At 40.4% G+C, this 26,091-nt stretch overlaps 1 protein-coding gene across 1 annotated transcript in view; it reads right to left on the reverse strand.

Moving 5' to 3' along the window:
* SLC35F1 (solute carrier family 35 member F1) overlaps nucleotides 1-26,091 on the reverse strand; it is a gene marked incomplete at both ends in the record, with an annotated part of 249,571 nt that overhangs the window by 16,980 nt on the left and 206,500 nt on the right. Inside the window, 4 exons of the mRNA XM_082306590.1 lie at nucleotides 3,996-4,150; nucleotides 9,425-9,477; nucleotides 13,563-13,719; nucleotides 18,719-18,878. Coding sequence (XP_082162716.1) covers nucleotides 3,996-4,150; nucleotides 9,425-9,477; nucleotides 13,563-13,719; nucleotides 18,719-18,878 — 525 coding nt within the window. The remainder of the gene's footprint in view (nucleotides 1-3,995; nucleotides 4,151-9,424; nucleotides 9,478-13,562; nucleotides 13,720-18,718; nucleotides 18,879-26,091) is intronic.

A 26,091-nucleotide genomic window follows, 5' to 3' on the forward strand; every position in this document is an offset into this window, starting at 1 on the left:
CCAATTTGCTTAGAATGACTAAAGCACAACGTATGGCTTGCAAATGAAAATATGAACTTCAAAAATTCACATAAAAGTAAAGCTAAGGTTGAGACTAAAATGTAAAAAAGAACACCTCCTAAGCTAAAAAATAACTGAAGTTATACAAAAGTTCCAAACCCGTACATCCGGAGAGCTGGCCCTGAATTCCCCAGCACCACTGGCATCAGTGTATCCATGACAAAGAACAGCTATGGCAGTCTCTGACAGGGCAAGGACAGTCCTGTTACTCAGAACATTAAATTTCCTCCACACCATGCCTAGACATCCCTCTACCCAGCGTATCTCATATTTGTATTGCATCCTCCTGTTTGGTTCCCAAGCTGCTTACCATCATGTAAACCTGTTACCAACCTGTTAAGTTTTAGGACTCTGATGGTCTTTGTTTTTCCAAGCAATAGATAATTTAATTGTGCTTGAGAAGAAGGTGAAATGAGAACAGATAGCTAGGAAAGTTTTGAACATCAAAATTGTATAAAGTATATAAATATCATGAGAATTTAAAAAAAGGATTGAAGATATGGAGTTGTATACTTAAACGCTATGGCAGTGGCCAATATTCAGCCACCAAAGAGGCCAGACATCTTTCCCCATCCACTGGAATATTTGGAATCAGTTATTGATTACAGAAGAACTAAACTGAGAGCTTTCATTTGGGGGAATGCAGATAATTTTAAGAACGATGCACTACAATCTAGTCATCTATCTCAAATTGAAAGTCATATATAATTACATTTCAATACAATAACACCTTGAACAATTATCATCCTGAATTACGAATATGTCACCAGAGTTGCATCAAGTTAACATGCTGTATTTCTAGCTTCCACGGGCCTGGGAACTGTTCAATGCGCTACAAGGTTATCTGCATATGGGGTAAGAATGTAAATGCAGCTGTTTATAAACTCACTGTCCCACATGTCATGATGTTGCAAGTCTGTATTAGAAAAAAATGAAATGCTAATGAATCAAAACGCAATCTTCCCCTCAGTTTGGTTTCAGAGGCTCTAAAGCCCAGTTACACTCATTTCCTGCATTTTCCATGGATTTTCATAGATTTACTGCTATAGGTGCAATAAACCTCTCTGGTGATAGAAGTAGCAGCACAGGGAAAAAACCATAACTGTTTCTTGAAAGCCTCATAAAATTGTATTCTGCAAGGGGCACTAAACCACTCAGTTGATCTTAATTCAGCATAAAACCATTTGCTTGCCAGTGAAGTGGGGCTTCGCCCATTGGCCAGTCCAGCAATAAGCAGAAGGAGATGTGTATCTGAAGGAGACGTACAGCTAGACTGGGAACGCAACACCTTTTTAGAAGCTAGAAAACAAGCAGTACACGGTCTTAGTAGGGGAATTAATTTAGATCATTTAAGGTTAAGTTATTAGACTTCATTATTGAATGCAAGCTGCACGTTTCACAGTTCTACTTCCTCCTATAAAACGACACCCGATAGTAAACCAGGAAGAAAAGGAGGAGGTGATCTGACTGAGGATAAAAACATGGTAACTAAAGAAGTAACCAGATAATTAAGTGGGCTTTTAAATCTATTTGTTCTCTGAATACACCCTCTCTTTTCAAATTTCCTCTGCAATTCAAGTTTGAAGGGCATGAAAAGAGACACTGACAGCTTGGGAAGCTGATACTACATTTCAGGTAAAGGCCCTTCCACAAAATCCTGCTAAAGGTCTTCTCCTTATCAGCACTTCCGCTGGGAAGAACAAAGAAGAGACATACACGAGTTACATGGATTGCAGGATGAGTGCAAACCAGAAAGGAAAAGCAGTGATGAAAACCGTAAATACAGTCTTACTATTTAGGGAGTAACGTTTCCTGAAGAAATGGAGAGACAAGAGCATTGCACCAGGTGCTGGAGGGATTTCTCCTGCTTCTCGAGTTGAAGGGACTATCTCAGGAAGGATGAAATCCAACTGGATGAGGTGCAGAGAAGGACAGAGAGGTGCTCGGGGGAACAGGTGAGAGTGTGGCTTGCTCTGCCTAGTGAACTAGGGGCTGAGAGAGGATATGATTGCTTTCTGTTGATGTACCAATGGAGTAAAATACCAAGGAGACAGAGGCACTCTTCATGCTAAGGGATACTCTTGGCAGAACAAGTGGATCAAAACTAGCCACAAGTAAATTTATGCTGGAAATAAGAAGGTTTCTAACTGTTGGGGCAGTGATGTTCTGAAACAGTACCCCAAGGAGAGCAGTGGAGGTAAAAAACCTAAATAGGCTGAAGTAAGAGTTTGATAAGAGTTTGTGAAGAAGATTGCATGATACGGTTAACTGCAGGAGAAAGAGATTTTCAAACAGTTTTCTAATCAGGCGAGTAAGGCGCAGAGGGGACCACCAGCTACTTCAGAGGTGGAACTCAACTGGTTTATCAGGACAGATGATGAGACTTTGCTTTCAACCAGAAGAGCTTCCAGTTCTGAGCCTTCTCCTCCTCAGGACTTTTTCAGTATGGGTATTAAAGGGAGGCCAAAGTGCCACTGTGGTCAAGAGTTGACATGCACATACAGTAGAAAGACAGGGGGTCAATGAGGTTGAAAATTCTGCCTTCATGACTCTGCCAGTGTACCCAACAATGAGATACAGGGAAAAAATGAAACCTTTTATGCACCTTCTGCCTTCTAAGTGCCTGAAGTTGAAGGTTTGCATTTGCAAAATTGCCTTTTTTGTCAGGTTTGAGCAATGCTGAGCACAAAGCTGTCCAACCCCTGCTGCCTTTTGAGTCTCTCGCTCTGACAGAGTTTGATTTTGCTAAAACACCACCACTGTTTTCAGAATTAAATTTGTCTGTCTTTTATTGTGTAACATAGACATTTTTCTTAGAAATGGTGGACTAACATCACTAAATATATTTTGCTCTGGGTATCAAATAATATTATTAACAGGGGATAACAATTTTCAGCTAATACCTGAAGTCAAACACTTTGCATTTGAAGCGTGGGGCAGAAAGAACTAGGAAGCAAATCACCATGAGACAGACCCGCAAGGGAGCAGACTGTGTTCTCAGTAAAATTTTTGTTTTATAGTTCCTTTTCTTCTGTCTGCAGAATTCTTAAAGCCATAAATACAACATAAAAGGCAATAGCAAAAACCAATTTTATGTTGGACTCTGAAGCTTTGAACTTTCACTGTCTCATTCAGATTCATTCAGTATCACAAAATCTGTTTTGGGTTGGGTAGGTACTCAGTATTTTAAGGCTTTCATTTGCCTAACACTTCTCTGGGCCATCATTTTAGTTATCAAGTAACCTCCCTCTTATGAATAAATGATGGTACAAGCAGCAATCGCCTATGGCACCTTGATGCCACTTTCATGTGATGGACACTGGAGGGGGATACTTGTGAATAATGAAGTGCCATTCCTTGCAACTGGAGACCAAATGTGCGCCTGTACAACACAGTGTTGTAAATATTAGAGCACCTGAGAAATAAAAGTTTAATTTCAACACAAATCTGCTGTACGTTTTGGCATTTACACTAACAGGCAAGCCACTGGTTTGGCTGACAAGACAGGTGTAATTCATGGACAATTATGAGTAATAAATTCAGAATCGGTATGAATGAAACAATCTTATTACCAGGCAAAAAATTTCCATAGGATTTTTGGAAGAGTCTTTACTTTCATGCTCCCACCCCGAGTCCGGTCACAGCAGTTAAAAGTAACCTCTGATAAGTAAAATGAAATTAGTGATACAGTTGCTGATGAACAGGTACTCAAATCTTAAATCTTGTAGTAACAAGAGCAAATGAGCTCTCTTTAACCACTGGAAATCATAAAATAAAACTGGTTTTGGTGTGGGAAGCCTGAACTATAAAAAAAACCTGCACTTTTGCTGTGTAGATCTAGCAAAGCTTGAAGGCTTCTTTTGTTTCATTGTTCTGCACTGGTATTTCTTCAGGCTTACAGCTATTACCCAAATACATCTCTCATTTCCACATACCTTGTAGTGGAAGAGGAATAATCCACAGAAGAGGCTGTACAGGTCAGCCGTGAGCAGGGAGAGGTTGACAGCAGTAGCACTGGTTTTCTTTATGACCACTGGCATAAAGCTGTAGAGGCCAAACATACAGGCACTAAAGCCGACATACAACAAGCCTGCGGAAGAGAAACAAGAAGCAGAGTGACCTTCCATAGCCTGCAGAAATGACTCGTGTTGGGAAGAAGGCTGTGTTTTTAAAAAACATGAAGAATGCTTTTCAAAAAAACATGGATTCAAATTATTAAGATGCACATATATATATAGAAAGAGCATCATTCTAAATATAAATGAAAACCAGTGAAAACCATACCCACACAGCAGTAGACACAAGGTCTGCTCTCTGTGGTCCCCATAACAGCAGTGCTGTTTTAAATTAGCCTCCTATACTACTAGTGAATACCTCACGTCCAACATAAATTTGGACGAAATGATGCATTTGGACACATTGAATCTAGTCCCTTAAGGAGCTGAATGTCCCCAACACCATCTGAGTTCAGCTGAGTTGGATGGAGCACACAATATTTTCTGAGAACAGACCCTAAAAATGAATGCAAAAGTATTTGCAGAGGAGTTAATGAGCCAATGGATGAATGCATGAGGACAGCACTCAAGTGACAGAGGTCCTAGTCCTATTTTGCCACCAAATCTGATAAATCACTTCACAGTTTTGTGCTTCTGTTCCTCTACCGCTTTTTGTCTGCCTTCCTTAACAAAGGTTTCTGGAGCTGAGACTATTTCTTGCTACATGTTTACAGAGTGCCTCACACAAATTAGATTGTTAGACACTAATATAATAAAAATATAGTACAGTAAAAATCTAATTTCATTTAAAAACCTAAATAACTTACTGGGAAAGAATTCATTGCTTCAGTTATTACTTGATAAATCCCAAGGCACATTAATCAATATAAAGTGAAAAAACCAGCAAACACTTCACTCATCTGCTCTCATGCAAATGATATTTCTTAGGCTGCCGTATGCTGTAGAATTCCCAGCTGATCTGTGCACGAGCCTAAATTTAGACTCACGCCAGCTCTTCAGAGCATGTTGTTATTGACTAAAAGTTGCAGATAATCTGATTGCCAAAGTCCTGAAAGGAATTAGAAGGGGGGAAAAAAGCCCATATGATTTGTATCTGCTTGTAGATCTGCTTAGTTAAAAACTCCATAGAAAAGCTATCTAGAGGACAAAATCAGCCATGGTAGTTTGAGTCCTTTAGAAGCATCTCAGCTGAAGTGTATGTTCATCTGAAACAAATACAGCAGTGACAAAATGTCACTGACTGCATATCAATTGTTATGGCATGATAACGAATGTGAATTTAGATTCAGAATATGGATAATCACAGTAAGAACTGCTTTTAATAACAGGTAGCAAATTTTTAAGGTGTGCACTGTATATGGGTAACAACGGAATCAGTCTTGGGTAGTGCTTCAAAGAGTTGCTTTATGCAAACTCTGCAACTCTTCTGTAGTAAGCAAATGACTGCATCAAATGGAGCGTAGTTTTGATCAATGAGAAATTGCTTGCATACAAGAGCATTAAGTCAGCTTTTCTTCCAGGCTTAAAATCAAGAACAGGTCAGGCGCAAAAGCTATTCTGGACCCAAAGTCAGCATTCTCAAAGTACAGTCTGCAAACCACCAGCTGGTCCACTGAGCCCCTGCTAGTCAGTCTGGATTTAACACACATATTCAGGTGCTTTGCTGGCTTATGCTCTCAACTAACAGTACAATTTTATGGTACTACCTTGGTGTTCATATTCTTTGGCAGCCAGCTACATGCACTTCACAGGATGCTTTTCCAAAGGGCATTTCAGTTCCAGTGAAAAATTCCTTAAACTGTAGCTGTCCTATCAGAGGTGAATGTAAAGTGGCATTTCATTTACATCTTAAAAATACATGTAATACTCACCAGCTGGATGGCATTTAGTGGCGACAAGAAGCAAACTGGAAATAACATCATATGATTTTCAGATATTGCTTCTTAGAGGGCCCGTTTTCAGACTAAAAATATGTTTTAAGTCAAAGGCTTGGAGCCTCAGCTTCCTTGGGTACCCCTGCAGTGCTGATGGCAGCCTTGGGAATTGCCACTCACGCTGCAGTCCCAGGTGCTGGGACCTGCATCTAAGCAGGCACTGAGCCACTGGCACCAACTGCCTGCAGCAGGCACTGGAAGGAAGCAACCTGCTAAGTTAGGAGGTGCTTTTGTAATGATCTGCTGATCAGCTGGTCTGTGTTAAACCCTGAGAAGCTCATAATTCGTAACTGTCTGCTTTCAGATGTGCTGGCATTGTGCTGAACTGAAGGCTTAATCTGCATGAAGGCAGCTGTGGGTGGGATTCTTTGCACCTAACTCTGGACACATACTGAGGGTTGGTGGTCAATGAAGAGACTGGGAAATTTTAGGGTGCAGGTTGTCCAACCTCTTTTAGACACCAGCTTTAGCATAGTATGATTTCTGTCATGCCTGTTTATTCTTGCTGATGATAAAGGGAGTCTATTTAACTAAATCAGATGTCCACATCCCAGATATCTAAAGCTGGTGGAAGAAATCCCACCTTGTCTGTCAGTGCTCACCCTGATGGGTAAGGTCACCAGTTTTGTCAGTTTGGGTGTGAATGCCCTGTAAGTGTCTGAACTGGGCACTTAGGATCATAGGATTGTGGGGTGATACAGGTTGGAAGGGAGCTCAGAATTCTCTACTTCAAACCCTGCTCAAACCAGGCTCAGCTGCGAGATCAGACCAAGTTGCTCAGGACTTTGTCCAGCCTGGTCTTGAAACCTCTGAGGATGGAGAATGCACAACCTCTCTAGGCAACCTGCTCCACTGCCTGCCTGTCCTCAGTGTGAAGAAGATTTTCCTTTTACCCAGTCTGAATCTCTCATTTCAGCTTCTGCCCATTGTCCCTCATCCTCCTGCCATGCACCGCTGTGAAGACTTTGGCTCTGTCCTTTTGATAACCTCCTTGTAGGTAACTCCTCGAAGCCTCTTCTGCAGACTGAACAAGCCCCAATCCCTCAGTATCTCCTCACTTATCTTAAGACCGGGCATCTTCACATAAATGGGCAGGATCTGCCCCCAGGGACTGCTCTAAAGTAGCCCAAGTACCACCAAGACTAACATGCCTTGGGAACTTGTTTTAGCTCCTGAGCATAGTGGTTGAATGTTGCATGTTTTATCCTTCGCGTTTTCACTCCAAAAGCTATCGTTTCATCGGGATGAAATGGAATCAGTTATGATTTTTCATGCAGTTTTCTTGGAATAAAGACCATTCAGAAATATTCAAATCCCCTGTAACACAGAACACTTCCTTGGAGATTCAAACTCACTTTTCTCTTAAATAATACTGATGTTAATTTATTTGTTATTATTTCATGTATCACTCCGCAAAATGTGTCATGGTGTCATATGAAACCACTCAGTCAGAACAGTATCATCATTCTCCTTTTAGTCAGGTTGTCAGCAAGAATTAATACTTAAACCTTCAAGGATTCAAACAGAGCTACACTGATTTATACTAAATGTGAAGATGATGCTATGTATCAGGGGAATTTCCAAAATTAAAACCAGGAGGGCCACAGCCTGTTTTAAACATGATAGACATAACAGATTGGCTTTAGATCTTTATATTCCAAAATAATTTGCATTTTACATCAGTTGAAAGGTAGCTCATCCATTCTTAATAGCACAATTATGGCAGATAGCAACAGGCCACCTTGAGTTATTTATTAGATTGCCTGCTGTGACTTTATCACTAACATTCAGAAGGCTGATGATTTAACTCTGCTGGACTGCTGGTTTGAGTCTGTCGCAGTGGATAACTATTCAGGACAAGGCTGTGAACACCCTGACATAGATTTGTCAATCACTGCTTGGCAACCTTGTATCAATGCCAATGCAATGGAAAGCACACCGAGTGCAGCCAGGGAAGAACACAAAACTACACATAATTGTCACCATTTAATCCATGTTCAACTGCACCGCATTTCCAATTATTTCTCTAACAAAACAAGTACATATCCACGATGCTCTTGCTAAGATGATCTCCTCCTTAGAAGCATAGGGACTCTTCAGAATTAGTGACTAACTTTCAATGACATTTTAATGGCATCACAGACCAAGTAAGACTTTATTTTAATAGGACATTTCACTGATACTGAGTTACAACAGAACTCCCATGGAAGTATATATGACATTTACATGGATAGTAGATTAATTCACTATGACCATTGCTAGTTCCATCAGTACCAGATTAATTATGTCCCTGAGCTCCTTATCATGAAGTATAAACAAACACTGATGCAATTATGCTAATTATCTCAGATTAAAGAAGGCCAATACACTTATAGTAAGCAGTAGAGTGTGTTTCTCCATGGATACTTTAAATTGATTTGTCATTTAGTTTTACAGCTCAACCATCAAATCTCCAAGACTTCTAGGTGCAGTGTTTTGTGAAAGATGCACCGTTTTTATTAAGGTTTATGATGATGAACTTGTATCGCAACTTGTATCGCCTGTCCTCAGAGACTCCCCACATAATCAGTTGCCTTTGCACACTTCTGAGCTGTCATTTTGATGTTCATTCTGAAACTAGGTAACAAGCTACTGTCAATGGATTGCCAAAGCTTGAATCCCCTGCTAAGTATATCAGCTCTATACTACTAGTATTCTTTTATTTCTTCTATTGTCATAAATAGTAAAAGAGTGATTATAGGGACTCTCCTAGATGTCGATTTGTTTTTAAAGCAAATAATTTGTTGGGCTAATTAGAAGGGAATCTTAGATCATAAACTCAGCTTCCAATCTGAAATAGAAACATGCAATGCACTGCACAGCAAAACACTGTAAGAGCTCCATTGTGCATGATGCTACCTAAACTTGTCTAAAAGACTCATCTGCTATATTCCACCAAGACTACTTGGAAAGCAATTAACCATTTGCATACAGAAATGCTCCCCTTGGAAATAAGTTTATGGGGCTATAATATGCACTGCAAGTACTTTTATAGTTTTTTGTTAGGTTCCATTTTCTTTCCTTGGCATTCATTGAAAAGGTTTGGCTCTTAATGACTACCTCATTTATTTGTCCCAGTGTCGCATTGAATCTTAGAACTGGAACCCCATTATTGTTTTACTTCACGGCTGCCTGAATAATTATCTTATGGCATTCATATGCTTAACCTAATGGTGCAAGGAAGGCATAATACGGCAATGGGAGGACAGATCATTTAAGAAAGGTTATGAGGCATGCGGTTCAACCTTTGGCAGTAACTGGCGGAAAAGTCACAAACATTGGCTCCTGTGAAACTTTGTGCCTGCCTCCCCAAGCACTGGTTGTCTCCACGCCTCCTTCAGCAACGATCTTCAATGATGTAAAGCATTTTCTTACCTATTTGCCAATCCCAGGGAACTTTCAACAGCTCTTTGTGTTCCATGATTGCACTATAAGAGAAGAGAAGGCAAAATTTGATGGAAGAGAACAGAAGTTAAATTACTTTCACTCATTCAATTCAAATGCTGGACAAAACAACATAAATAACCTTATAACAAAAAATCTCTGTAGGAACCAAATGCAGTCAGACTTTGCTAATCCACTCTGGCATTATCCCTGTGCCCATGTATTTGAAAGAACTTCAGGGCAGTAATCAGATGTGATAGCATATAATTTGGACTGGTTTATTTCCAGCTCTCTATATACCTGCTCAAAGCGCCCATCCCTCTATATGTTCAGTCCTCTTGTTCTCTTCTGACTTAATATTCTGAAAGCTTTTGAACTTTAATGATTAATAAGGTATCTGTCTGAGTTATTCACCCTTCAGAGCAGCTCTGCAGTATCAAATAAATAGATATCACAGGATGGCTTTGGGGAGAATACTGTGATTTGTTACACACTGAGAAAGATCAAATAGTTACAGCAATGAAAGTCACGAAACAAAGCAAAGGACGGGCCAAGCTGCCAAAGTCCACTTTCAACATCTTTTAAGTCTTGCATTGTACATTAATATCAAAATCCCAGATCTAGAAAAGTCTAAGGTGGCAACAAGTCAGCTCTTCCCAATCCAGGCAAATAGACCCTTGGAGATTAGGTATCTCATGACTTAGGTCTTCACTCAGCTAACCGCTTTCTCTGATCTGTGATTTGCAGATAACTCCTGCTGTGCAGAACTCTGCATACTAGTCTGGACACTATTTTAAACAAGTATAAAACATGGAATTACACAGATTGAAAAACAAAGTACCCAGTACAAAAGGTGGTATATGGAAGACCAAGTCTAATATTAAAACTGCAGGAATTCAGTGCCTTCCAGATTAGTCTGGTCTAGGGAGTTGCACCCTGGAAATTCTAATTTGCTTGCTGCTGATGTGTGGCAAATCTAATACTGTGTACAGAATAATAAGATTATTTTGTCTGCAAAATAACTGAATTATAAGTGTCTGCATGCATAAGGCGTATGTTTGTTTTATCAGCGATTCTTGAAGAATATAATGAAAACAAACTGCAATGTCTCTTGTTCTGGAAAACAAATTTTGATATCACTTAAATGTAGGAACATTGTTTTCATACTATTGCCTACCCGATACAAAAAAGTATAAAATAATATGCTATGGTCTGTGATTCATTATGATCTGTGAAACAAAGAGGGGTAAGAGCAACTTAGCCAGAAGCTGCCATTCAGTGATGCCAGATTCACTGAAGAATTGGAACCACAATGATCTTTGAAAGGTTGTGGTAACTGGAGGAGGTCCCTGATGACTGAAAAGGACAAATGCAACATTCAGTTTCAAAAAAAGAAAAAACTATAGCCTGGACAGACCTATGCTAACCTTTGGGAAGATTACAGAGCAAAACTTTCCAGAAGCCATTTGCAGGAAATGAAGAGATGACTGGAAACAGCCAGCACAGACTTCTCAAGAGCAAACCATACCTGACCAAACTGACTGCCTTCTATGATGAGATGACTGGCTCAGTAAACAAAGGAGAGGGAATGGATGAGAGGATGAGGTGTAACCCACCTTGACTTCAGCAAAGCTTCCAACATGATAAACCTCGTGAAGTTCAAGAAAAGCAAATAAGAACTCCTGCAGCTGGGGTGGAATAACCCTGTGCAATAGTACAGGCTGGGAGCTGACTGGATAGAAAGCTGCTTTTTAGAAATAAACGTTGGAGTCCTAGTGGACGTCAACCTGAACATGAGTCAGCAATGTGTCCTTGGAGTAGAGAAGGCCAACAGCATCCTGGGCTGTGTTAGTAAGAGTCTGGCCAGCAAGTTGAAGGATGTGATTTGTGAGACAGCAGCTAGAGTACTGTATCCAATATTGAGCTGCCCAGACATTGACAAACTGGAGGGAGTACAGTGGACCTAAATCAAAATGGTCAGGCAGCTGGAGCAAATGATGTAAGAGATGCTGAAACAGCAGGGTTTGTTCAGTGCAAAGAAGAGAAGGCTAACCTGGGGTGAAGGAGGACAGGACAATAAATTTGTTCTCTTAACTACCTAATGGGTAAGTTACAGAAAAGATAGAGTCAGACTTTTCTTGGAGGTGCACAACAAAAGGATGAATGACAAAGGACACAAGCTGCAATGTGGAAAACTCCGATTAGATATAAGGAAAAAAAATTTTGGTCAAGCACTGGAACAGGTTGCCCAGCAAGACTGGCATTTCAATTCTTGGAGATATTAAGTTACCTGTACAAGTTCCTGAGCAACCTGACATAACTTTGAAGTTAGCTTTGAGTTCTTTGAGTAGTGGCTTGAACCAGATGACTTTCAGGGGTCCATTACAAAGTAGGTTATTCCATGATTATGTGATTCCATCAGACAGCATTATCTCCATTTGCTGGGTAGTTGCTATATCCACAACTAACTTCTTCTCTTGTTTTGATATACAGTTCCTCCCTGCTTTAATCACATTCAACCCACTAAACTTCTCTTTCCACCATGCCCAGGTACTTAGCCAACTCTCTGCTTTACTTCAGCGTTTGCCCTGACACCTTAGCCCTTCATTTGCAGTTCAACGGGCATTATCTGGGTTTATTTTATGTTACAGTCTAATATTAAGCACTCTTGCTAAACTGTTTTAGAAAACAACAGCCTACTTCTTCAAAGTCCTCTTGGAGACACGGCCCTATACTAGAGCTGAAGCATGAACAAACATGAGTCACCCACACTTATGCAGATATTTGTACTTATGCAGGGAATATAAGGCAAATACCACAGTTTTTTGATACTATATTATTTTGAGATCAATGCATGTCAATGAAGGGGACATTCACTTGTGGGTACTGTTTTGTCTTTCCAACATTCAGCATAGTCCTACACGCTTTTCAATATTTTCCCTTCTTCAAAATTGTACTGCTCCCTGTAAAATCTATGAACATGAGACTTACACCTCCAGTGGTATTAGCACACATGTTTCCCATCCTCAATCACTTTGTGGATGCCAACCAAACTTTAACCAGCACTGTGCCTAGCATGCTAGGAAACCGCCTTATTTTTGAGACGTTTCTTCCTCAGATTACTTCAGTTTATAGGACCTAAAGGTCCTGTATTGCACCACACTGGCCAGTAGTGTTTCAAAGAGTCTGCAATTGTAACACCGGGAGCTGGCTTCTCTTTCAAACAATTGGTATATTTAGTTAGATTAAACCTCTGGGAACTCATAACTATGTAATGTCTGCTCTTCATTACAGGTAAAGTTAAGAAAATGCTGAATTGCTTCATGGAACGAACTAGCAGAAACATGATTGGCCTCTCCCCATATGCAAGCTTTTGCCACCTTGTTAAAAAAGTACATATATGAGCTAAGTACCTTCTGACTGGCTGTGTTTTCTACCTGTTTAGAACTCTAAGTGACTTTTTAAAAGTAGGAAACAAAACCAGAGAGAGCTCTAGATCTTGTTATTCACAGATCAGATCAACATACAAAGTATCCACCTGTCTTCAAGCAACAATATGGTAAGATGTGTCTTCTACTCCTCCCTACCCATGTGACTATTCAAGGACATCAGTAATAGGATCATAGAATGGTTTGGGTTGGAAGGGACCATAAAGATCTTCTAGTTCCAAGCCCCCTGCCACAGGCAAGGACACCTTCCACTAGACCAGGTTGCTCAAAGCCCCATCCAATCTGGCCTTGAACACTTCCAGGGAGGAGGCATCCGCAACTTCTCTGGGCAACCTGGTCCACTGCCTCACCACCCTCACAGTAAAGAATTTCTTCCTAGTATCTAATCTATATCTACCCTCTTTCAGTTGAAAACCATTACCCCTCATCCTATCACTATGCTCCCTGATAAAGAGTCCCTTCCCATCTTTCCTGTAGGCCCCTTAAATTAGAGTACCTAGGTGCAAATTTGTGTTATTATTCAAATCCACCAATCTGAAATATGAAAACCAATGCAAATTCCAGAATTAGAGGGCACCTACTCTCCACAGGAAATAACTACCTTTGAAGAGAGGCTACCTCAACTGAGGCCACAGCTGCACTTATTTGAATGACCTTGGGGCTCAAACCTGCTCACTTACAGCTGAATTCCACTGAAGAAGGAGCCAAAGAGTCCGATCATCCCCAGGAATTCCACTCGACTCAGATTTCGGACAATATACTCCTCACAAACGTTCGAGATGCCGTATAGCGTTGCTCCGCCCAATACTAAGAGATCCCCTATCAGTTTGTTTTCACCTAGAAATAAACAGTGGAAAAATCAGAATGTCTCAAAACAACCATCTTTTGTCTAGAACCATTGCAAGTTCTTCCCTATAGATTTCAATCCTTAGTCACTTAGTAGCCCATATCTGGGTTAATAAGCTGAACGCAAATGTTCTGTCATTTTAATGGTCTTCATTCAATACCCCCGCAAAATCTAGCAGAGGTGAAGGGAGAGCATTGTCCTTGCTGTGGATAAGAGAATCTGAAAGAACCTGAAAAATTTCTAAAAAATACAGAAACCAAGTGGCACTCTTCGGTGACTAATTCTTTTTATTTTATTATTATTATTACTTTTTTTGCAGATAGAATGTGACTCATCTATATAAAGCAGTTTGCATCTCATCTTGAAATCTAACCAGTCTAAAACATGTCCAGTATTTAGATGTGAAACCAACTGAAAAATTCTGTGTACCTGTGAAATGAGTGAAGAAATCATTACAACCCCAATATTGACCTCATTCTCACATGAAGCTGTTTGACAAGAGAGGAGGAAGGATGGGGTGTAGACAGGGTGATGACAATGACAGATTTTTAAAAGAGGTTCAATTAACATAGCAGTACCTAATGCATGCAATGAACACCAAGATGTATTTTCAGTACTCCAGGTATATATAATTACTAAAACATTGTATTATCAAAGACTGTTTGAACTCTTTTTAAGTCTTGGAGGCTTTTATTATTGGGGGGTGAGGAGGGCTGCAGGGAGATTTGATCAAGATCGAGTTCCAGCTTGAAAACTGAGGCCCTGGCTTTGCAAACTGATGCACGCGATTCCCTCTGCACATATGGCTTGTTAAACGATTCCTACAAGAGCTACAGCTTCACAAAGCTGTCAGACATGGCTGCAGAACCATATTCTGAAAGGCTGGATATAATGGAATTTCCTTTGAAAAGGTTCAGTAGAAATGCTGAAGTACTAGATTGTAATTTTTTTTGAAAGAAACCTTGTTTTCTTTTAAAATACCTCTTGATTTATTTTTTGAGTTCCTGCCTTTTTAAGTTTTATTATTTTTGATTTGTAAAATACATACTGCAGTAAATAAAAATGGAAGCCAAACATTCTGATTGTTTCAAAACAATCTTTTCAACATTTTTCTTTATGGAGTTCTTTTAAGTGTTCAGTTTTCATTCCAAACTACAGTTCTGAAATTTCCAGTGAAAAGAAATTTATGAAAATAAGAGTGGTCATAAGAAGACAGACCAAGGGTTTATTTATCCAGTACCCTGTCTCCAACGCTGGCTATAAGCACCAGAAAAGTCTAAGTTGTTTAGGGATGAATAGGAACAGGGCAAATGTTTAAAATACTCCCAGTAATACTCTCTTAGTCTCCAACATTTTTCAGCTCAGAGGAGATGTGCCATCTGTGTATTTAGCAAACATTACTAGATTTCTCTTTCACGTACTCATCCAGTCTCTCACTGAATTTCTGTTTTGCATGCACCTTGACTGACAGCATGTTTATATTTGACCATGTATCTTTTTAAGATTTGGTACTTATTTTCCTTTTAGCCTTCTTTTGCAATCAGCCACGGAAGATGCCCTTAATTTAAAATAAGCATCAGCACTTTACAAAACCTCTTCATACCCCTGATGCATTTGATGTTCCACAGTGGCTCCAATCATCCCTCACTGAGCTCATTCATTTGGTATTTATTACAGCTACTCACTGACACTTTGGGGAAGTACTGTTGAAAAAGCTTTTGACCTTAGAGCTTGGCTGAGCTGAACTGCTGAGACAAAAATATCATCCTTTTGCATCTGCGAAACAAAGATGGCTCAGAGGCCGAGCGTCTTCATAGAGATGGGACGGCCCCAAGGACCACACTGTGATGACTCTCCCCAAAAGCACAGTCATGCTCGGAGAGTGTGAGCCTCGACCTTCAGGGCTTCCCCAGAAGAGGAAGCCAAGATCTGGTCAGAGCACAGGTCTGCCTAGCCCAGGACCCTGCTCTGGCACTGGGCAGCACGGGGTGGCTGAGGAAAGCATGAAGAAATAGGGAAGCACAGGGGGATTTTTATCAGCCAGTTCTCAGCAGATTAAGGATTTTTTGAGATGGAAGTTGCATTAGACAATCAAACTTAATAGATCCTGAGGGATTCTTCATCAATTCGTGTAAAGTCCATATAGTTTTGGCCTCTACAACACCCTGTGGCAGTAACTTACCCGCTTTAAGCATGCACTATTAAAAAGTACTTTGTGTTTTTACGATACCTGAAAATTACATTGGGCATGTCATAATTTTCTGCTTGTGAGAAATATTTAAGAATCACTCTGTATTGACCCTGTCCATACCACTGAAGACTTCAAGTACCTTTACCATATTCTGTCTCTTTCTTGCCTTTTCTGGGAAATGAAAAGTCCTAGTCTCCCTACAATCTCTTCATCCTGAAGCCATTTTATGCCCTTGAACAGCTTTTTCACCTTTCTCCATTGCTTCTATAAGCTTGTTTTCTGGTCCTTTCTTTTTGAGATGCAGTGACCAGAGTAATACATGGTACTCAAGAGGCTAGTGCATCAAAACTTTATATACTGGCATAAAAATGTTTTATACTATAGTTTTGGTTTCTTTCCTAATAATTTCTAGCATCCTGGTTGTCAAATGCTTTTTCTTTGCTTCTTCAAGAGGCTGACTTTGGATCCTTCCCCCAAGACTGACATAGCCTAATAGACGTATTTTCGTGGACGTAAAATCCACATGCATCTACTGGTTTATTGCTAAAGAAATATGTATTAACTGATTAGAGGCATTCTAAAGACTTTTAGGTTAATACAGTTGTACTTGACCAATTTAATGGCATAGGTCATTCTTCTGAAGAAGCACTAGGCATAGCTTGGCAAAACACGTTTCGCATTAATCATTGTTAGCATATTTAATGTTCTCTGGAAGCAGAAGTCATACAGTCCAGAGAGGAATTAATGTTTTGGGGACTAGTTATAGCACTATAGTGTAACATAAATCATTTAAATATGAATTATGTTCTGACATGATTGCTTTTCACACATCAGTCAGGATACAATAAAAAGAGGTAAACTACCATACATTTATTGAAAGTTGAGACCATGCCTGCACATTATACCTAATTCCTGCAGATAGTTTGGAAAATACCTGTTAATCTCTCAGTGATGCATTTTAAATTCATTTTCACTTACTCCAAGAGTTGGCAGGCTAGATTGCTGTATGCAGTAGGTGCCTACCAGAGCCTTAGGGCACTTCTAATACAGTAAATAGTACGGTCAACAGGGGCACACAGGTGTCAACAGGGGCACGCAGGTGTCCCCTAAAATATAGGATAAACGGAGAATTTTACTGAGGATTAATACAGCATCATTGCTTTTGGTGTACTCCTTTCTTTTGTTTGCCCAGTCCTAGGAAATATCCTATAAATGGCGTGGAACCTCTTAATGAAGAGTTTCAAGAATTTTTTTCTTTTGCTGCCAATACTTCCTTTTTATTTGTAGATTTTTAATGTATGGTTTTACCCCTTCAGATAAATTAAACCAGCTGATCTATTTTACTCTGTTAAAGACAACATCATTAATAACATCATTTTGCCACTTAAAAAAAAAAGCTGCAGTCTCTGTAGCAATAAGCATGGACACAGTTTTTCATGCATAGGTCCAAATTAAAAGGCAATAATGCACGTTAACTGATTTTTCTGGACAAATTTACCTAACAGCTATACTTGTGCTTTAGTAATGAATATGGCAAATAATATCTAATTATTGCAGTCGGATGGCAAAGTGTCAGTGTTCTTCAATCTGTTCCTTTTCCGCCGAGGTCCATTGCCCTGCGTGCTCCTGCTGATCCACTGCTCACCCGCCCCAGCATGTTACTCTCTAGATTACTGGGACACAGGATGTTTCCTCTGGAACCCAGGGTTGAAATCCCAATTCCTCTGAAATCAGTCATTCCTCATGCAGCTTTGGCTGGCTGATTTCATAGTACAGAGTATATTCTTTCCTTTTTAGTTGGGGCAGGGCTATTTCTGGAGGAGACCAATGAACTGAAAGTCTCCTTTTAGAAAAAAAGGACAAGGATAAAAGGGGGCAGGGAGATATAGTGAGTACTGTCACAAACTCCCTTGTGTTATTTAGTAGCATCCTGGCAAATGCAGTTCTTACAGCACTTGCATTTATATTCAGAAAGCTGAGTCAAGAATTTTAAATCCCAGTGTATTATGCTCAGCTCACAATTCAGTGCTTTTAATTAAGAATGAAAACTGTGCCTAATTGACAATCTTTGAAAAGGATTTCCAGCCTTCCCACATCATTTGGGTTGGCACTAGAGAAATCAATGTGACAGAGAAAGTTGATCGATGCAATCTAGCTCTGTCTAGTCTGCATTAATAGCTACACACACATTATTTGCATGATGCCGCACATAAAAAAGAACATTTTACACACAAGAAGGTTCTTTTCAACAATGATGCAGGCAAATCCCAAACCTTTACTCTGAGACTGTGTGCATAACCCACTTGGTACAGTTAGTATGTAGGTTAGGTGTCTTTTAGCATCTACCCAGCAACTCCACCTCCATACAAAAAAGCAGCAAAATTGAGAAGAAGTAAGAGTACATAGTGGATATGAGAGGTGCTTATGATTCAAAGATGTAGCAAGTTTGGAAAGGAAGCAACTGAGGTTTGCAGTCGAACAACTAAGCCATAACAGAAGGAAACTAGAAATATTTAGCTTGTCCCCCTGGCCTGCACGAGGGTGATCTGGGTTGCAGACACAGGGCCCACCAAATACCAAGTCTGTTTGCAGCAGTGCTGACTTTGAAGTGTTGACCCATTTTTGTCCTCTGTCCCTTCTGACAAAGATGCAACTTTGAATGGTGCAGTGCTTTGGATCCATGAAGGCACAGGGTTTCTTGATGGTTTTCTGGGGTTTTTTTGTCCCAACCTGACATGTTCTGGTCAATGGCTTCTCTGAATAGAAATTGGTCATACAACACATCCATCCTTACTCACCTGCTCCTTGCTGTCTCCCAACGAGGACATCTGCTCCTGCCATGCATCCCATGCCCAGAATGCAGACTACAATCCCAATGAAATGTACTGCCTTGTATCGTACCAGTAAGAAGAACCAGGAGAGCAGTATCACCACTGGGATGACAAAACAGTCTAGGAGCTGTCAAGAAAGAGAGGAAAAATCAACAAATCAACCTGCTAACACTTTGCCATAAAATACTAGGACAGATTCCAGCAGAGGGGAGCAGGGTTATTTAGTTAGTAATAGCACTTTCTTGCAGACAGAAAGAGTATTCAAGTGGTTATGTCATCCATCAGACAGAGGATAAGACTGTATTCTGTTCATGGCTATTCCATGAATTCAGAAGAGCTGTTGCTTTACAGTAACACCCAACAGCACTGCCTTGCTCTTGGATTCAGACGCGTATTTCAAATCCATGGGAAGGAAACCTGGGCCAAAAGAGAGCCACACCACTCCATCTGGTCCTCACCTCTGGTGATTAATGGACGAAGACTGAGGGTACTCTTCCTACAGTCTAGACATATGCTTTAATTCAGTCATTTCAGGTCCAATTAGCAGTAATGTTCATAACGCACAAGTTGACCAGATTTATTAAATCTGGCCATATAAATCAAGAGGTTTCTGCATGGAGAAACTTATGAAAAATTTACCCCCCTGTTGGGACTGTTGGCTCCTTGAAAATACAGTCCCATATGCCTCTGAAGGAAAAAAAAAAAAAAACAAACAAAAAAACACCTTGCCTGCAGTGCAAGAAACTCAGTCTTCTTGCCAATAGACCCTGGGTAGGAGCTTTCTCATAGAAGGGTCATGAAACACAATATGTAATTGTTTTTTTTCAGAAACACCCAGAGAACCCATGATAAAAAAAGAAACGTGCCAAATGTTTGTGAGAGGACCTTGAGATTTGCAAATTAAAATAGATTTTAGAAACTACCAGTATGTCACCAGGAAACAAAAATCCTGGGTGAAAAACACCCAAAGAAACTTGACTTTAATCCTACTTCCTAAAAGGACATAGATAATTAAGAGTCACAATTCTGTGGACTATCAATGGGATTTAACCAATTGTGCAGGGTATACAACTGTTCAATGCCAATTGATACAGCAGGAACTAGAGCTATATGGTTGCACCATCTTTCTAATGAAAATATGTGGAACAACCAAAAGAGAAGACTGTGTTCACAGTTCTGGGAAACTACTCCAGATGCTGTTACCTTGATTTTAGATGATGCAATTTGGTTTTTCTTCCCTTTGGGCCTATTGCCTGCTACTTGCTCTCTCAGTGTGATTTACCACTAAGCACACTAAGTATTATCAAATAATGATCACATCCCTTTTAACTTCTTTGTCTGTCCATGTGTTATCTGAACAGAAAAAGGTTTTTGGATGTGTTCAAGAATTTCAGTGTTTAGAAAACTATTCTTTACATGTGAGATACCTCTGTAATAAATACTAAATTTGGGGGATCAGCAAAAATATAAAAGCCAATTTTTGAACTAAGGATGATTTCCTGAAACTTTGTTTGAAAAACAAGAGTATGCAGTGGAAACCCATCCATTCCAAAGATTCCTCAGACAGTGAGTGGCAAAAGCCTTCAGAAGAGCAATGGTTCACCAGGGGGACCACGCTGCTCTCGGGAGGCTCAAGCAGTCCCAAAGAAGTGCAGAACAGATGAGAGAAATTACAAATGCGAAAAGTCTGTGCTAAAAGCAGGTTCTGCATTTAAAATGAGAGCTAATCATCTAAAAGGCATGGCTGGGCCCCTTTACAGCGAAAACTTCCTCCAGCAGCCCTCAAAATGCTGTCCTTCACAGACCGAACATGAAAAAGGACAACAGCTGAACAAACCATAACAAGGTCCTTCGCTTGCATAGGGCATCTGCTCTGCTTCTGAAGAGCCTGTAACGTGTACAGGGTGTAACGGAGCTAGCACTCAGTAACCACTCTTGGTAAAAACACGCATATACAAGAGACCACATATGCAAGAACAACTTCAGAAGTCGTGCTGCAGGGAGCAGCCAGCTCCTGGGGCAGGGAGGGGCGGTGGCAGGACTACCGGGCGTACGCATTAAATCCTGGCATGTGGTGTGGGCAAGGTAGCACACAGCCTTCTCCTGTCACTGGGAGGAGGGATGGGGCCCACCTAGCCAGCACAGATGGTCACCGCTGCATGGATAACATCCACTGCACATTTCTCGTGCACTGTGGATTTCTGCGCTCTGTCAACGCAGCCCTAGCGAGTACCAGTAATGGGGGGCACACCTGAGGGAAGCTCACTCTTCAGTGTAACCCACAGGATGTGGACACAGCTCAGCACCTCCCCCCTCAATCCACAGCTCACGTCATCGTGCCTGTACATGCTGGATGTGCGCTCTTCATTAGCTGCGCTAGCATACAGTGCATCCATCATCTCTGCTGAAGATGAAGGAAAGGTGGTACCAAACAGCAGTGAGGCAGTTACTACTTACATGGCTCATAGCTATCCCTGAAGGTGTGAATGCCTCTATCCCATTCCCTCCCAGTGCAGCACTGAACAGGTGAGCTTAACTCACAGAGTTTTCTGACCTCATCACAGTTTTCCAGTACTTACAGTGGGGCTACAAAGAAGATAGAGGCTCTCTCTTCACAAGGAGCCACATGGAGAAGACAAGGGGCAACGGGTACAAGTTGCACAGAGAGAGGTTTCATCTCAGTATAATAAAGATATTTTCTACAGTCAGAACAATCAGTCACTGGAACAACCTCCTCAGGGACGTGGTAGATTGCCCATCACTGGAGGTTTTCAAGATGTGACTGAAGAGGGTGCTAGATAATCTCATCGAGGCTCACTTTGCCATGAAAGGTTGGACCAGATGACCTTTTGAGGTCACTTCCAAGCTGGGCTGTTCTATGGTTCTGTGATTCTAGCTTACTGACAGTTTGCGTCAAAACAAGGTGGAGGAGAAACTCACATGGGCAGGCACCAGTCTTACCTTGGAGAAAGCAACTGAAATCTGTCACCAGGAAGAGCTACCTTTACCTGGCTCAGTGCACTTGGCTTCCCTTCCACGCTGTGCTATGGGAGTCACCAGCAGGTTATATCAACTTGATTAACTTTGCGCTGGAGAAGAGGAGAAGAGGCAGCCTTACACCTAACTCAGAGCTGGATGTGAGTAAAATAGCACCAATCGGAGATACTGCACAGTCTGCCATTGCCTTCTTCAGGCGAGAACCTAAGATTTGAGCACCCTCTTCCCCATATGCACACATACCACCTCAGAGACAACTGTGCCGAAGACAGAGCAGAAAGCTTCATGCAACAATTAAGCACAGAGGTGTTAAGAGACCACTTATTAAGTAAGATAGAAAGCATCTGGCAAGCATCTTCCCAGTTCTTTCCTGTGCAAATGTGAGTAAGCGAATCTCGACCATCACCGAACCAACTATTTGATTTTGCAAAATCAGGAGCTCTGGTCACTTATGCAAACAGTGTTTAAGAACAGATTTAACAATATGAAGATGTCATCTTTCAGTCACTAACTACTGTTTCTCAAAGAGACACAGAGTGACTCAGTGGATATTTTTAACCCCCAACATCTGGAATACAGCCCTTGCCCACATTTACACACAGGACATGACACTGCATGTTCATTGTGGGATAGCAGCTCTGATGAGGGCTGCTTTACTTTGGGCTAAGCACACAAAAAGAACATTTTCTTGTGAATATGATATATATTAGGGTGCTACTGTGTTTTCAATAGCCAGTTTTAAAAATTGTTTGTACTTGCAGCATGTGTACTTCAACATGCAAATTCCCACTAACAGTCTTTTACAGGAAGATTTTTAAAATTCCTCTCATTCCATAAATATTTAAACATACCTATGCTTTCAAGTACGTGAAGATGTGTCTTTTAAGCACTAACATGAAGGGATGCACGAACAGAACCTGTCACAAGCAAACAATGCTGACAGCAGCTGGAAAACGCCCCTTTGGGGCTGGCAGTCCAAGGTCTAATCCACAAATTGCTATTTGGAATACTGCAGCATCAATAGATATAAACATGAAATGTAGGTAATGTTCATTGACATTATATAGCTCTTGAATTGTGCTAAGTTTATATCTATAATTAAACAATGGGGTAGATAGAAATAAATTAGGCTGCTACAATATAAGCAATAAGATAACCTAGTGTATATTGCTTAACTATTTTTCAGGTATTGCTTTACATTTCATTTCTCCAGGACTAAATTCACTCTGCCTTTCTTTTTTCCTCAGATAAACCTGTCTAGTAGAAGAAAAAATGTACATATATTCTGCAGACAAAAGATGTGAGATTGTGGATTACCTGATCTGCAACTGGACTTTATTGGGTTTTTTCCTTTTTTTTTTTTCCTCCTTTCTTTTGTCTGTTATTAGTTATTTCAGCTATTAAGAAAAAAAAAATTATACCTAATTGTAATGTTTCTGACTATAAAGCTTTTACAATAACAAAGATAAATCATGCTTAGCTTGAATTTAATTTATAGTGCATAAAGGTCAGTTGTTTACCAGTATTTCCCTAAGAATCATCTTCGATATTTTCCTTCTTTTTAATTGCTTATTCAAAAGGTCCTGCTTATACCCTGTCATTAAGTTAAATTAATGAGTGACCTGATTTTAATTAACGTTCCTGTTTTAATAACAGGAGTTATCAGATCTCACTAAACCACAAGAAAAGGTATTTCCTATTTTGCTATAGGAAGATAATAAAACCGATAGAAGTGCATGGTGCAGACCATGTTCTTTGACGCTGCTGTGTTTGTCTGTGGTTCCCTTCAGTCACAGCTCTGAATTGGGCTACTTTAGAAGGCAGGATACAAAAATATTTAATCTATTGATATGCTGTCTTACAGCAACTCCTTTCTATTATAAAAATGCTGTGTTGTTACATATTGAAGATTATTACTTGATTCTAAAAGATATCACACTGCATCTAAGTCTGTTGATGACACACAATGTTGAAATGTATTTTCTGCAATTATTTGTTTGTTAAATTACATTGACTTTATTATACTTGTGAATCATAAACAAATACTGTCTTGCTAACAGTAAATATCCAGTCTCTGATCTCACAAATTCAGCATGTGTTTGTAGATATACAGCAAGAATGTACTGTTACTCATTGGAAAGGAGAGCTGGCAAGCTTTAGAGAAAAGGTCTGTAATACAGAGTGAAGTGCTGATCTGCAGCGATATCAAAAAGAAAAAAGCTGGTCAGCAAACTCCCTATGGGAACAGCTGAGATGAATCTTCCTTTTTAAACATTCATTGGATTTTCCCCCCCCAGTTATAAGCCCTTTTTTTCACATTAGGGGTTTCTCATTAGTGCTGCCCTCCAGCAAATCATGCAGAGAATCAGCTGCACCCTCTACTCAGCCTGCTCTCCAGAGCAGGGGGATCAGTAAAATCAGTGTCGTATCCGTCCAGTGTTGTATGGTCAAGTACACGTGATGGCTACTGAATTTCCACATGTGACCTGGTAAGTTTAATACAATGGCAAGTGCTATATCCAGTGAGAGACACACCTTCTGACATTTACTTTGTTTTTTCAAAGGAAGAAAGGGTTTGCTGCCCATTCGAGGGCTCTTTCTATTCCAGTTTTCACACTACCTTCACAATACCACACACACTTGATTCAACTGTGTGTTACACATGCACAAAAGAAGCCAAGATGTGAAACCTCACAGAGGTGGCTGCTGGCTGCCAGGGGAACTGTGTGGCAATGACGCTACCCTGCGACCGAAACCTTCTGCAGGGAAGGTGTGGATGCTGGCAGCATTTCTGACAGGGCTATTTCAAGCAATTCAAATGAAAAAGGAGCATTGCTTTTACCTTTCATGTTTCTATTTGCTATCTCATCACAACTTCATAACTTTCTTGCATGGTTTTTATATAATCACGGAATTAATTTAAAAACTAGTAATGTTTTCATCCAGCCGAAATGTAGGGTACTCCAGGTAGGGGGACTGGTGAAAGAATCAGTTAGTGATGTCATTTGTTTAAAAAAAAAAGTAAAAATGTTTAATTTCCATGATGTGGAAGAAACAAAAGCCTGATGACTGCTCCCACTCTGAAGCTTCTTTAAATCAGTATTTTGCCCACAAGATCTCTAATTTTTTTCTTGGGGCCACATGACCGATGTTTCTATAACTGTTCCCATCAGTTCCTCTAACCTGTTCTCAGGATTTTCTCTTATTCCCCGCGGACACAGAAACTCCCTCAAAACTTTCACTAGTGAAAGACCTTCACCTACATCTGACTTGCACGCACCAACACCCAAGATGAGGACTATTACAGCTCCAGCTTTCCATGTACATATAAGGAATTCAGTGAGTTCTTGCAGTCACATTAAATGAAAGGTGGTGGTCACATCCAACCCACAGTTCCTCTGCTCACAACTCTCTACACATGAACATACTTTACTACCAACATGAGTAATCACATCTTGACTCTTCTTTTAAAAAAAAACTTAGGACATACCTCTTCATCCTCTCCTCTCGTTACATGCACTCCAGCTGCGCTTATGCAAGATCTGCTCAAATGCCAGGAAGAGTCACCAACAAACTGACCACTGAAATGGCCTTTCCTTTAATTGCCTCCCTCCTCTGGTTTTACATACCACTGTCAGAAAAAGATCATTCTAAGACAGCAGACAGCTCAGCCAGTAGTCACGCGTTTCTGCAGAAAAAACCTGTTTTCTGCTTTGCTTCTCTTTAAGGAAAATGACTGAATACGGGCTTTGAAGACCATTTTCTCAAGGTTACTTATTAGAAACTTGTCCATGTCACCAGTTGCTGTAAGCTATGCAGGAGATTAGGTCCTGGCCTAGGAAAAATCATGGAGGTCTCCTGCAGAAAATCCTCTGCTTTTGCATTTCACGTGCAAGAATATGCAAAACAGGCACAGAATGACAAAATCTCTTGCTGTTGTAATGGGCACAGCTCCACTGACTTTAATGAGATTTTGCATATTTATGTTAGTAAAAAGTTTGGCTCAGGGTGAATTTTGCCATTAGATGCAGGAGATCTGGATGCTGAGAGTTCAGTTGACTCCAAAACCATGTCCAGAGACTGAGGACGCTGTAGGGGCTGGTTTGCAAACCATAGGTATGTAACAGAGTTAAAAGACAGAACAGCAACTTGAAGTGCGATAATAAATCAGATGCAAGATACACCCCACAGACTCTGACAGTATAAATGTATGGTATGCAACACTTCTGCACACACTGATCTGCAAACCTTATTAACATTGCAGTATTCCCTTACTGCCCTGAAGCAAAACAGGAAAGTATGGTCAATCTTACATGCATAGGATGGGGGGAGGAAGGGAAGGA

Source organism: Platalea leucorodia (assembly GCF_965183815.1).
Source record: "Platalea leucorodia genome assembly, chromosome: 3".
NCBI classification, from domain to species: Eukaryota; Metazoa; Chordata; class Aves; order Pelecaniformes; family Threskiornithidae; genus Platalea; species Platalea leucorodia.